The sequence below is a fragment of the Colius striatus genome, chromosome 1 (genome assembly GCF_028858725.1).
Source record: "Colius striatus isolate bColStr4 chromosome 1, bColStr4.1.hap1, whole genome shotgun sequence".
NCBI lineage: Eukaryota > Metazoa > Chordata > Aves > Coliiformes > Coliidae > Colius > Colius striatus.
The window spans coordinates 13,353,800-13,367,270 of record NC_084759.1 but is presented as its reverse complement, the minus strand read 5'-3'; the positions used below and the strand labels follow the sequence as shown (position 1 = coordinate 13,367,270).

At 37.0% G+C, this 13,471-nt stretch overlaps 1 protein-coding gene across 1 annotated transcript in view; it reads right to left on the bottom strand.

The window, feature by feature from the left end:
- ARHGAP42 (Rho GTPase activating protein 42) overlaps nucleotides 1-13,471 on the bottom strand; it is a 154,882-nt gene that overhangs the window by 37,003 nt on the left and 104,408 nt on the right. The window contains exons 7-8 of the mRNA XM_061991652.1: nucleotides 7,953-8,057; nucleotides 3,621-3,750 (exon numbers count right to left, since the gene is read on the bottom strand). Of these exons, the coding sequence (XP_061847636.1) occupies nucleotides 3,621-3,750; nucleotides 7,953-8,057 (235 nt within the window). The remainder of the gene's footprint in view (nucleotides 1-3,620; nucleotides 3,751-7,952; nucleotides 8,058-13,471) is intronic.

Sequence of the window (13,471 nt, the reverse complement as noted above, 5' to 3'; positions counted from 1 at the left end):
ACTAGACACAGAAATGGATGAAGTGCTGAAGTCAGAGTGCATTTCCCTTTCCTTTCAGAGTTCTTGTTAAAGTCAACAAATGCTTCTGGTAGTATCACAGGTAGGCTACTCTGTGTGCTACCTTAAGGGATTAAAATGCAATTGGCTTAGAGACAGATTTAACCTTATGCCATTAACACCCATGAGTGATTTCATTAGGTGAAAGGAAAGGAATGAAGGGAACAGTGCACTATAAAACAAGAGTGGTTAGAGATGAGGGATAAAAAGCTGGCTGGCAGAGGTGGCTCTTCAGCACCAAACAGCGGCCTTTTATTCCTTGTATGGGGTCCTGCTGGGAAAGAGGTGGCTCCAACAGTGGTGCACAACTGACTATCCACAAACAGACAATTGTGCACACAGACAGTGAGAAAGTATAATGTAGTTAGGGATTCACTAGTCTTCCACTTAGATAGCTTTACATGAAATCTGGGCAAACTCGAAGTGGATGTATGCCTTATCCTGGAGAGGTCACACCACAGTACTTCTTAATCCTACTGTAAAGTATAAGATCTCTGATGCAGAAGATGTTTTCACTCCTGGATTACTCAGAGCTTTGTTTAGGCATTGCTGTGAACTTTTAGCAAATCTAAACACAAAACCCTCTTAAGCTTGAACTCAATGATATTTTAAACTTCACCTACTAACCCAGCTTAGGTACAGGTGTTTATAATGTGCTCTTTGCTATGAGCACATGGAGTAAATCCTCACACTATTTCCATAATTCTCTCTGCATCCAAGATGTACAGCTAAGATCTCCCACAGTTTTCTGGAAAAAAAAAAAATGTTTACTGTAGCACAGAGAACTAGTTCCTGGGTTTTAACAGGTACATCTGGAAGGGTGGTGCACTGCAGAGGACAAGATAATTCAGGTTTTTGCAGTGTCACATTGACATAGCTTCTGGGTACTCAGATGCAAAGGCCAAACACAACAGCTGTGTGTGTGAAGACGTACCAAGAAGGAAAATTATCTCTATGGACAGCACTTTGGTTCAGAGTCTGGCATTCAAGAAAGGCCCTTCCCTGCTGAGACACTACAAATGTAGGCACTAAAGCAAGGTATATCTATATCTATATCTATATCTATATCTATATCTATATCTATATCTATATCTATATCTACCTCTATCATGTCTCTGTCTCTATCATCTCTAATCTACAACATGCAGCACTGTAACTACTGCCTAAATTCAGAGTAGGAAAGGATCAGATGATACTTTCAACCCAGATGTGATTTTTCAGTTCATTTCAATAGAAGTTACTAATGGAAAAAATATGATATTGATTTTTTTCCAAGTGCACTATATCTGGACCTTTTAATTGTTTTTAAAATGAAAGAGCTCAGAGTGAAAAAAAAAGTATTTTACAGGTTTTGTGGTTTTCATTAAAAAAAATTAACACGTAAATAGAAAGGTGTTAAAATGGAAGGTGTTAAAACTAAACCCAGCAGTTTTGCTATAGTTACAATACCAAATAGTTGACTTCTAAATGTAACATTCCACAAAAGTCGTATATATGAAAGACTGCATCTGTCATTTAAGGCAAATGTCTGACAATCCAGAAATGTAGATGTGGAAATTTACACTGTCTGCTATGTTGACTGGGAGAAAGTTCTTCCACTGATGACATTTTGCAGAAAAGTAACATCATGAATTGGGAAGTCAACTGGTTATTCACCCTCAGAAGCTAGCTGTTCTGTTCCTGTTTTAACTTATTCTCACTTAGCAAAACAAATAATTATTCTAAACTAAGTTTTCCTCTGATGGCATTTTACTAATTCTTACAGCATATATAAGAAAGACGAACACTCTCAAAGCAGTTTTAGTTGAGTTTAGAAGTCATCTGTTTTTCACTAAAGAGTTGTAGCTAGACATCTACATTATAACTTTGTTACTCATGACTGTCCACCTAAATGAAAACAATTTAAGTTCTACTGCCTTTTAAAAAAAAGTGTATTTACTACCATGCATACAAGTAATAAATATATACAGTATTTACTCTCGAGAATAACATTTAACCCAGTTGACCATAATTTGACAAAAGCCTATGGAATGATGGTTGTAGCAGAGTAAACCTGCATGACAGAGAAATATATAACTAGTACCTTCCCCACTGACACTGATATTACACATCTTGTTACTCTTCCTCCAGAATAAACTAATGAACAAATTTCCTTTCAGTGAGAGGATGTCAAGTTGGCCTCTCACTATTTAATGAAGTACAGCAAGTGCCCATTGCTTCATTCCTTATCTCTCTCCCCTATTAGCAGGGCTCAGTGTAATTTCCACTTAACATAGGTTTCTTTTATCATTATTACTCAATCAAAACATAGAAGGCCTTATTAAAACTTTCAGTGCTACCGAGGGTAAAAGTGTCTGAGAGTAATGATGATAAGCACTGAGGTTTCTTTCTTTCAGCTTACATATGGAATAAGGATTAATGTAATCGATTATTTATAACTCCGTGCAGTCTCTTCAATCATCATCTAAAAGAAAAGCAGTGAAGAAGGTATCCTTAAAAACGAGCTCAGGTCTGATACAGGAATCTTATATCCAGATGCTTTCTATTTATTTTCAGATTGACAGATGAGGTGCAAAGTTGTATTTAATAATTTTTGTGTGAACTTCAAACTTGCACAAGCTATCTTGCACAAACTATCTCAAAACACTGCTATACGCTTTTCTAGCATCAGGCTGATTCCACAGCAAACAGAAAACCAAATAAAAGATATAAATCTATTTACTTAATGCAATGGAAAGTATTCTTACTGTGAGTTTCACCTGATCCTGCCTAACACAGATAGTTTGCCTTTGCTGTCTATACTGGTTAGAGTGTAAAACAGTGGCAGCTGATTTTTCAGGTGACGTAGAGTTTTTAATTCTCTCATTTGACTTTTCACATATTTCATGGTTCTGTTTTCATTTATAACATGAGGTATTGCTAAGCTCTTTCAAGTAGTTTCTGACAACTTAAGAGAAGTTTAGTTCTGCTCTTTCATTTAATTCATCATTCATGTCTCATCAAGTGAATAGACCACCGGAACAGATTTACAGCTATTTTGAAGCTGACAGACTGCATTTAGATGACTTTTCTTCTTATGCCTTTGTTTTCTGTTATATGCATGTTTTACTCTTAAGGTGTCTGGTTCAGCAGACATCTCTGGTACAAGGTGGAAGTTGTTCTGTTCAGGCAGGTAAAGTACAGGAGACAGCAGGGTTTGGCAAGCATAGCCCACCACAGAGTTCTGGGAGCTTCTGCAGTGTAAGGCAGGCAACTAGTGCAGAGCTTGCTACCAGTCGGTCATTGTGGTGGCCAACAGCAGAGACCTACTCATGAGGACCTAGGTAGCAGAAGCTGAGTTGCTTACAAGTGTTTTGATCACTATTCCATCTGACCATAGCTACTCTGAAGTCAAACACTTATTTTTCTTTTGAAAAGAAATAATTTGAAAAGAAACCTCAGAAACCTGCACACATTCAGACATGAAGCTGTTGTGTTGTCCTGACAACTAAACAATTTCCTTGTCCTTACTATTGTTGCTGTGTCTTTCAAATAAAATTAAAAGGTACATCTGTTTTACTCACGTTTCTCTTGCACATAGAGATAGCCTTCCATTGTCCATTGACTCGGTGGTCTGTAATCCTGGTTGGCTGATTTCATTCTTTGCATGAGTCTCTCCACTTCCTGCCTAGTGCTTTCAAAGTTATTCCGTGTCTAATACCAAGAAAAGGAAACAAACAAAACCCCACATTATCTCATACAAGTTCTAAAACAATAATGAAGAATTAATTACTAAGAATGTCAAGGAGATTGTATTGGAGACCAACAGAAGCATTTGCCAGAGACACAAACATCCACAAGAAAAAATAAAGGTAACAAAGAACACTACTCTTCATTGTCCTAGAAGCCTAGGAATAATATAGTAATGAAGAATTCAACTTAACTACAGAAGTGTGAAGGAAACATAGTTGAAAATAACTTTTTTTTTTCCCCAGAGTCACTAAGCTCAGAAAGGAAGCCGTTTCATAACTTTAGGTATGTTTACATAGTATAATGCAGACAGATGTGGGCTCTCTCTCTGTGTACTCTAGGATACACAGGCAGAAACCAGTCTAAGCTAGAAGCTGCTGATAATATAGCCCCAAATCTCAAGTAGAAAGTCCCACTGAACTACTTGAAGTACAGTGCAGAAAAGTTTGGGTTAATGGCATTTTCATGTCTCTAGATAGCTATGGTCCAGAGAGAGTGAGATGTACCTGTGTATGATCTAGAGACAAATGTACCTGTGTATCCATATCTGTGGTAGTATCACAGCTGCTGATACTCAGGATAGTCAGGTTACTGGCATTGTCATGAGCATTTTTTGATAGGACTATGCAAACATCACAGTTCAGCATAAATATGGTAGGTAAAAAACATATCATAAGTGGCAGAACTGTGGCAAAAGCATGGAAGTACTGTGTCTGTTCTAAGTATCATGTGTGTAACCAGGCATTTCGCCAAGCAAACAACTGGGTACAAAGGTGAGTTATTCATATTGGCTAATATCTATATGCATGTAAATGGGCACTTTTTCCTACCAAATTCAGTGAGGCCAGGGTTCCCCCCCACATACCTAGCATGAAGAATTATTAGAGGAGTGTTATTTTGAGGTGCCAGAGATTTCATAGGTTGTTACTAGTATATCAGATGTTGAATACTTTGTTCCTGTATGTAATAAGAAAGAATGAAGGCTTTTAAAATGTTTCTGCAAAGTCATCTTATGGACTTTAATAATTCTGACTAGTCAGAAAGATACACTCAGAACTTTACACACTGGTGAATACTTTCTCTTCTCTGTGAGCCATTCATGGAGTTGCACAGTAGCAAAATACTACACGTTAAATCTTCTTCTTGAAGACAAATATTGGTATTAGAGAGGGAGGTAAAATTCTTCCCTGAACTATTCAGATTATAACCTTATGATAAAGTATAAGGTCAGACCAAACTTAACAGAGGTCACTTTGAGACCTTCAAGGGAGATGTGCCATTGAAGAGAGGAATGTCCCCATTGGTAGCTTATCTCTGTCTATTAAGTTTTAATTACTACTTTTAAGCAGCCAGGACTTTTAATCAAATTATAGGAAACAAATCCAAATGGACATACAAAGTACACCATTGGCCACCTGAAACAGTGAAAGTGACAAGAGGTCATGTCAGGACATGGTCACCTGTTAAGAGCTTGTTGGTTTGCCACTACTTTGGTACTCATACTGCTGTTTCTGCTCCTACTCTAACCTGTAGCACAATTTTAAGAAACAGCAGTTCAGACCAAACTTTCTCCAAGACTTTAACACACATTTCAATGCAGAAGAGTACTTCTGACAGCTACAACAGACAGGCTGAACATAATTTTCCCTGAACACCATTCTCAGTTTGTTTTTCTATATATAAATTATTTCACTTCAAATCTGAGGTTGGGTGATGCTTTGAGTGACAAGTCAGTAGATAGCCCAGCTAGTAAAAGGAAGCTGTGGATCTAAATCTGGAATCAGAATTCAAACATCTGCATAAGATCAGTGAATGATGTACAGTATCCCACTATATGCTTCTCTGCTATAGAAATATAATATTAAAAACAATAATATAATATAAATATATAATGATATAACATAATTTAGTAATAAACATATAAACATATCACAATACATTTTTTTCTGCCTAACTTCACATCTGCTTCTACCTCTGTATCTATTTACAAGTTCAAGCTGTAATTATATAACATTTAAGAAGAGATTATATTTAACTACTTCTTAATTAAGGTAGAAATTAAAAAAAAAGATCTTTAACAATTGTGTTTCCATAGATATGCTCACAGAAGACAGTTGCATATTCTGACTTAAAATGCCACTTTTGGTCTGTGCCATGAGCTCATGTTCCTCTCAGTACTTGCCATACTGAAGTAAATAAACCTCTGGACTGAAGCACATTTTTTACCCTTTCACTGAAACTGTGCTGTGCAACAACACTGACCCCTTGTGCTTTTATCTGAGAGTCTTAGTAGCAAACTAAAAGAAAACCTACAATTCAAAAGTTCACAGGGCTGAGATGCCCTATCAACGAAGAATATTAGCATTTGGATCAAAAAGCAAAAGTTTAATCCTCTATGAGTTTTTGCCTTATTTTCCCAAGCAGTATTTTAAGTAGGATCACTGCCTAGATATGAGCAGCAGACATAAAAGGGGAGGTGTGCTGCACATATTTAATTGCAGTAAAACCTGGAAACATACAGTGCTCTTAAGAATGCAGATTCTTAGAATTCAGAATATGTGAACAGTGTTGAGACACGTCTGTCTTCCAGCTCTGAGCCAACGTACATATCTCTAACAGCACGATGCTACAGGGAAAACGCCAGAATTTTATTTTCAAGTAAGGGGAATAACAGAGGGAATAACATTTGAGCACAGTAAGGAGCTCTTGTACTCCCAGGTCTTGTTCATATTCTCTAAGTTCTGTGGCCAAGGTACTATCCACAAAAAATGATGTTAGATCTTCTGAAATGTTGTAGCTTTGACTCCAGTAGAGATAAAAAAAAAAAATATTGAGTATCTTTTCTTGAAAGAATGAAATGGAAAAGAAATGGAATCACCCCAAAGAGACAGGGCTTGGAGTAAATGACAGAATGATAGAATTCCTTCACTGTTCAAAAATGTGTTCATAGAATCATAGAATGGTAGGGGTTGGAAGGGACCTTTAGAGATCATCTAGTCCAATCCCCCTGCTAAAGCAGGTCAACCTAGATTAGGTCACACACCAACAGGTGAGTTTTGAAGACCTCCAGAGAAGAAGATCACACCCTCCCTGGGCAGCCTGTTCCAGTACTCAGTCATCCTCACAGGAAAGAAGGTTTCCTTATGTTTAAAAGGAACTTTTTGTGTTCCAGCTTCTTTCCATTACCCCTTGTCCTGACATCAGATACAACAGAAAAAAGCAATGTCCCAACTTCCTGACATTCATCATTTAGATATTTTCTGTACTTTGATGTTACTTGTTATGAAAAATGCAATGTTGGCCCAATATTAACATGTTGAAGTTAACTATTTCTAGTTCTAGTGCACATTGATGGAAAGATGTTTTGTATCTACTTATTTGTACATCTTTGGAAGTGTAACATCTGAGTTACACAGTGAAATAAATATACACTTTTATGCAGCAGTTAAATACTGAAAAATATGTTGATTAAATGCATTTTTATTATTTCTCAATGCTATGGATTTTTTGGGCACGGTTAGTTACCAAATTCAGACTAACAGAAACATCTGATCAGTTGAAAGCAACTCTCTACACAAATAATAGTTCTGTTCTTGTGGTGGAACTTAATGCTCATGAGGGATGCTTGTCATGGAAGATAGCTTCAACAGTTGATTCTCCAGAAACTGGCCAGAGAATGGCTCCCCAAGTATGCTTTACATATAGTGGGAAGCCAGCAGAAAGCAGAACAAGTTTTTTGTAGCAATCTTAAGGAAACAAACTGCATCATTTCACACCAGTTGCTGTTTTGGGACAGTCACTTACTCCAGAAGAAAGGTCCCACTCTCAAGAAAGGATTTTACACGTTTAAACCTATCAGGACTACTGTGTTTTCTAATCACAGCTTGCCTGCTGCCCTGCTTTTCTGGTTCTTGCTCCTAAAACTTTGACCTGAAAATTACAAATTAACTATCTGCAGATTAATTTTTTTCAAAGTTACTTGTTGACAGGAATCTTAATTCGACTAACCTTCCAAAAAATAACTTTCACTTATTCATGTATTAATTTGGTTTCGTTCTTACTAAAACATTACAAGATTTAGGGTTCTAATAACGTGCTATGAGTCTATTTTAGTACCTTGAAATTAAATTAGCAAACAAAATGCTGTAAACACAAATCATCCTTACGTTCTGTAAATTGAACTGCAGTTGTTGTTTGTATGGTGCAAACTCCTGTGCCAGTTCATATCCTTCATGATAAAACGTAAATAATCCTTGAAGAAAGGCCAGGAGCTGAAAAGGTAAAATTGAGAAGCATTATATATTTTTAACATGCATTCTTAATGCTATATAATGCAAAGATAACAGAACATACACTTAGGTATTGCCTGAGATAGTGGAAAAGTAGTTCTTTTCAACTGCTATATGTTCTTTCTATTCAGGTGAATATTAGAAAACCAAAACTAAGGACAGTTTTTGGCATCAAAATATAGGAAATCATCAGCAAAAAAACATTCTGGGTCTTAGCTCTTGGAACATTCTAGGCTTTCATTTGCAAAGCTTTGCTGAGCAAGGAATCCATTGTCAGGTTTCAAGAAAGAGAAATGTTAAACAGGTTTCTGCATCATGAAGTTGTCACTTCCATAATCACTTAATTCATTGTCCTAGTCGTTTTATCAAGTATTTCAGCTGCATTTTCCAAGTTCATACTTTCAAAGTCTTCATAGTAAATGCTTGGGCTAATACCTATTTTCTACAAACAAGACTCTTGAAAGTATGTTTTGGACAGCTTAATATAACACAAGAAATCCAGGCTATTTCTTCCTGCTCTAGACAAAATGCAAACTCTATCTGGTACATCTGTGACTGCCTCCAACAGAATAATTGAAGTCTGTATGTATCCAGTTGAAAATTCTTTTTAAAGTTTGCTTTAAAGCAGTAAAAAGTACAACTTAATTTTAGCTGTTGAATATCACCTATTAGTTTTAAAACTCTTCTAACTCATTCTGTTCAAGATTTTAAAAATGTTTTGACATTTTAATAAGCTGTCTTACTGGTTATTAAATAATAACCACTTTTTATTATGGACTATTTTCTTTGTATAGATAATTTAGCTTCTTAAAAGAACCACATAAAGAAAACAAATAAAATGTACAATGGATGTACAACAACAAAAGCTATAATGGTAGGAAAGATTTATCTCAGTATATTACAGTCATTGAAAAACTAATCATCTAGGCTAAAAGGGACTGGCTGTCCAGGCTGCCTCCTAATTCAGTAAAAAACCCACAGGTATTCAAGAGCAGAATTCTTTTTCCTTTTTCAGACTTCTTTCTCAGGATGGGATGAATGAGCCAATAAAAACATTTATCTCTCTCCATTGACTACTGAAGTAGCCTAGACTTGGGCAACAAAAATACCATCAATCATATTTAATGCACTTTTCTTTGTGTTACCCCTGTCATAGATAATTCTCGTGAAGCAGCTTAAAAATGTAGCTTTTACAGTGTTTATATTTTCTTTACATTTACACTCAGTCCCACTTGAAGAAATGTAGTTAAATTGTTCTCCTTCGCTCTTTCTTATTGTTCACTACAAGACTGCTGCACTAAGGTAACACATATCTTTCAGGGGACTAGCTAAAATGGCATTTTGCACTTTTAGAGCCCCATTCATTCCACCACTGCAAGACACTGCACACCCTTTAACAACCAAATGTCCTTGGCTTGACAGATGAGAGATCAAGAACACAGTACTGTGGACAGAGGACTTAACATGACTTGCTGCTACCAGACCGAAGTCTTGCTCTCCCCTTCTCATTCATGCTCTCTTTCCCCATTCAGTTTTGTCATGCACCTTAAGGATCCTTGTGACAACACTGCTATCACTGAGCATTTCTGCCTCTGGAAGCTTGTTGTTTTGCTGCATAGTTAAGACGGCTTGAGGTTTACAGACCATCAGCACTGACACAAATAGAAGCATGAAGGAATGGCTTGGAGAAGGACTTCACCTATAAGTCAGTCATGAAGCCTGAAGAGCTAAGAAGATCCTTGGGCATAAAAGCCACTTTTTGTGGGGCCTCTACAATGGGTGTGAATTCCACCACCAAAGAAATAATGAAGGCAATATAGTCAAGTGAAGGGCTCCACATCTTGTCTCAGTTTGGCTCTCCATTCATCTGAAATCATCATCTCAGCTAGAGACCTGACTCTGAAAGTCTCTTACTGGTTATTCAAGTGATTCTGAGGAAGGTCCAAATACAACAATTTATCTTAAAAAGCTCTAACTACATAAATGGATAACAAGAGTTCCATAATTTTAGGTTTTAGAATGTAATTCTAGAAAGAACTACACAAAAGAAAGGAAACTAATATTTTGGTTTTAGGAATTAAGTATAAAATTTATAGATATATATGTATGTAAAGTATAAAAGTAAATTATAGTTAAGACTCTACTCTAGCTCCAGATATGCAAATCAAATGTCCAGTTGAGATCCAGTTACTCATCAGTGTTCTCAATTGCAGCTCCTTCAAATACAGTAGCGTAACTCCTGTGCTTACTCTGACTTGGTGCAGTCAAAAGGACATAGATTAACTCAACTTGTAATTAGGAGCCTGATGCTAAACTCACTGGTTTCAGCTAGAGACACACTGTAGGAGTAATGCGAGTGCTCAGTAGAACTGCAACCAGACCAAAAAGTTGGAACACACCAAAATGACAATAAAAGAACTACTAGGAGAAATATCAGCATGTTGGTTTATGCTTGAATTTGAAAAATCAGGTTAAAGGACATGTCAGAAGAATGAACTACAAACTGTTTAAATTTCAGCTCCAACACGGTTATGGAAAAATACTGAGCATGAAAACATTTAACACAAGATGGCAGCAAAGTTGAATTTATCACAAAGCAAAAAAAAAAAAAAAAGCAGCAAAAAACCTCAGAGATATCTGAATGCATTTTAGTTAAAACACTCTTCAGGTATTCTGGCAGTTGTGCATTACAGAGGAGCTGGCCTTGAGGTTCTCTTCATCAAATACTCTGAGCTCTTTAGAGAAATAGGAACAAAATAAAAGTAAAAATATGCTTATTTTATGCTAGACCTAAACTAGCTTATTCAAATTCTGTGCTGAAACAACTGAGGGATGGTATTTGCTTCTATGTATGTCTCACTAGTGGTTGAAGAACAGGGATTAGAAAACGCTCTGTACCCAGTGGGTTTGTGCTGTTAAGGCATCTTCATAACTACCTCCATCAGGACAGGTACAACCATAGCATTGCATGAAAGAGATATAAAAGTCAAGGACATTTGCCCTAGGCTTATGCTCACAGAGGGATTTTCTTGTTATTGGTAGAAGTGGCACTGCTGCTAAAAACAAGCTTATAATTTAAAATTTTATTCTATATCAAATAAGAAAGAAAAGAAAACTAGACTTTTTTCTTTCAAATAAGATTTTCAGGATGTGTTTTGAAGTGGTCTTCACATGAAAAAAGGTGTTTTGTTTCACCAAACATTATACACAATGTTTAGGGCCACCAAGATGATCAGGGGACTGGAGCATCTTTCTTACAAGGAAAGGCTGTGGGATCTGAGACTGTTCAGCCTGAAGGAGACTAAGGAGGGATCTCATCAATACTTAAGAAGTATTTAAAAAGTGTCTGTCCAGCGGATGGGGCAACACTTTATTCTGTAGTGTCCAGTGATAGGACAATGGTTAATGGACAAAAGCTGTAACACAAAAAATTCCACTTAAACTTAAGGAAAAACTTCTCTACTGTAAGGGTGATGGAGCCCTGGCACAGGTTGCCTAGGGAGGGTGTGGAGTCTCCTCTGGAAGTCTTCAAAACCCGCCTGGATGCGTTCCTGAGGGACCAGATCTAGGCAGACCTGCTTGAGCAGGGGCGTTGGACTAAGATGATCTTTAGAGGTTCCTTCCATTCCCTACCATTCTTTTATTCCATGTGTTCATATCAACAATTTTTAATTTCAAGAAGTGACTTGTAACTACCTCACATTCTGAGTATCTAATCAGTCACATCAATAAAGAGAGAGGTCTGAACTCTGTAATACAATGCTACTGACTATCCCAGTGCTGCAAGGATTTCAACACAGAACCTGAAACAAAATACAACTACATCTTGAGACTTTATTTATTTTTATGTAGAGCTGGTGACCTCAAGACTGCTTGGTCATTTCATTCTCACAGGAAGAAGACTGTACTTAGGTTTCGAATAGAGAAGGAATTTAACCTTTGGCCTACAGCACATCAGCCAGAAGTCCCTGTCTCCCTGGTTTCACTTTATTTATAAGTAGATAGCACTTATTCGTAAGATTAAAATGAATGTAGTTAATAATGTAGAAAATTCAGGAAAGGGAAAATTGAGTTTAACATCTACAGTGAAGTCACATGGAACTCTGTGTAAGTACAGGCAAGGTTTGCTGTTTGTTTCATATTGGGTTTGTGTTTTAACAACAAACACTTGTGGGCCTTTGTGACATTTAAGGGACCACCCCTCACATTTCCAATGGTTTACTGCTTATGAACTCTGTGCTCGGATTTCTACAGGCCAAGTAAGTCCTGGCATTGCTGATGGACAAATTGGAGCTCTAGGAAGGCATCTGTATTTCTCCTAAGAAGCATAACCTCCTCAGAAAGCAATGTTGGTTTGGCCTAGCTTCTCTGGGCCCACAAGAACAAGGTAAGGATGAGAGATTATTGTCACGTACTTTGCTTTGTTTTTAACTTGCTCTAATAAAGTAAATTCTAACACTAATTTGTCCTGGAGAAAAAGTTTATATTAATGATCTGTATGAAAAACTTTAGGGTTTTTGTTTGGTTTGTTGGGTTTTTTTCCCATTGGAAAAAACAAGAAGAGCTAGGAGGATCACAAATAGGCACCTGTCAGATACAGACAGAGAAGCAGAGAAATCCAGACCTGAGGAGCAATTGGAAAACTCTACTCTAAATATTAACATCTTTTATTCAGAGTTTGTGTGTCTAGCATTTTGTACCTTAAAACCTCTCACCACTCTGCTCCAGGAAGGAACATACTCCACTCTTCCAGTGTCCTACTGTCCTAGGTGTAACCCACCCTGGCAATCTCTGTTTCCCAGAGAATCCTTTTTTTTTGGCACAGACAAATTTGGAAGAAGCTCCAGCAGACCTTTTGCTTTTCAAGTTTTATCCCCATAAGTCATGAACTTATCCTTCTTCCACATAGGCATCATACTTACTCCTTTACTGCACTAACAGCTTTTATTTTGCTAAACTGTCCTTCAAAGAGTCTATTAGTAACACATCAGACTGAGAATTATATGGAGACATGACACTGAGCTGATAAATCAGACATAAACAGCACACACACCAGAATACCCAACAACCAGCAGAGCTCCTAATAAGGAATATCTATATAGATATACCACCAGGCATCTTCTAGCATCTGAACATCCATAGAACACACAGAGGAAAATGAGTAACATGGTAGTTCTTTTGGTGTCTGATTTTGCAGTGCTATGCCTTGTCCTTACCTACTTGCACCTAGGAGTGTATGCTCATACTTCCAATGTCACTTACATGAACAATGCATTTTTAGAACGCCTGTTTTAAAAAGGTTTTTTTCCTTGTCTCATGGTACTGATGATGTGTATTAACCTTGACATACTTTGCCTCATGAGTTTAGTAAATGCTTTTATTCCAGCATGTTGTAT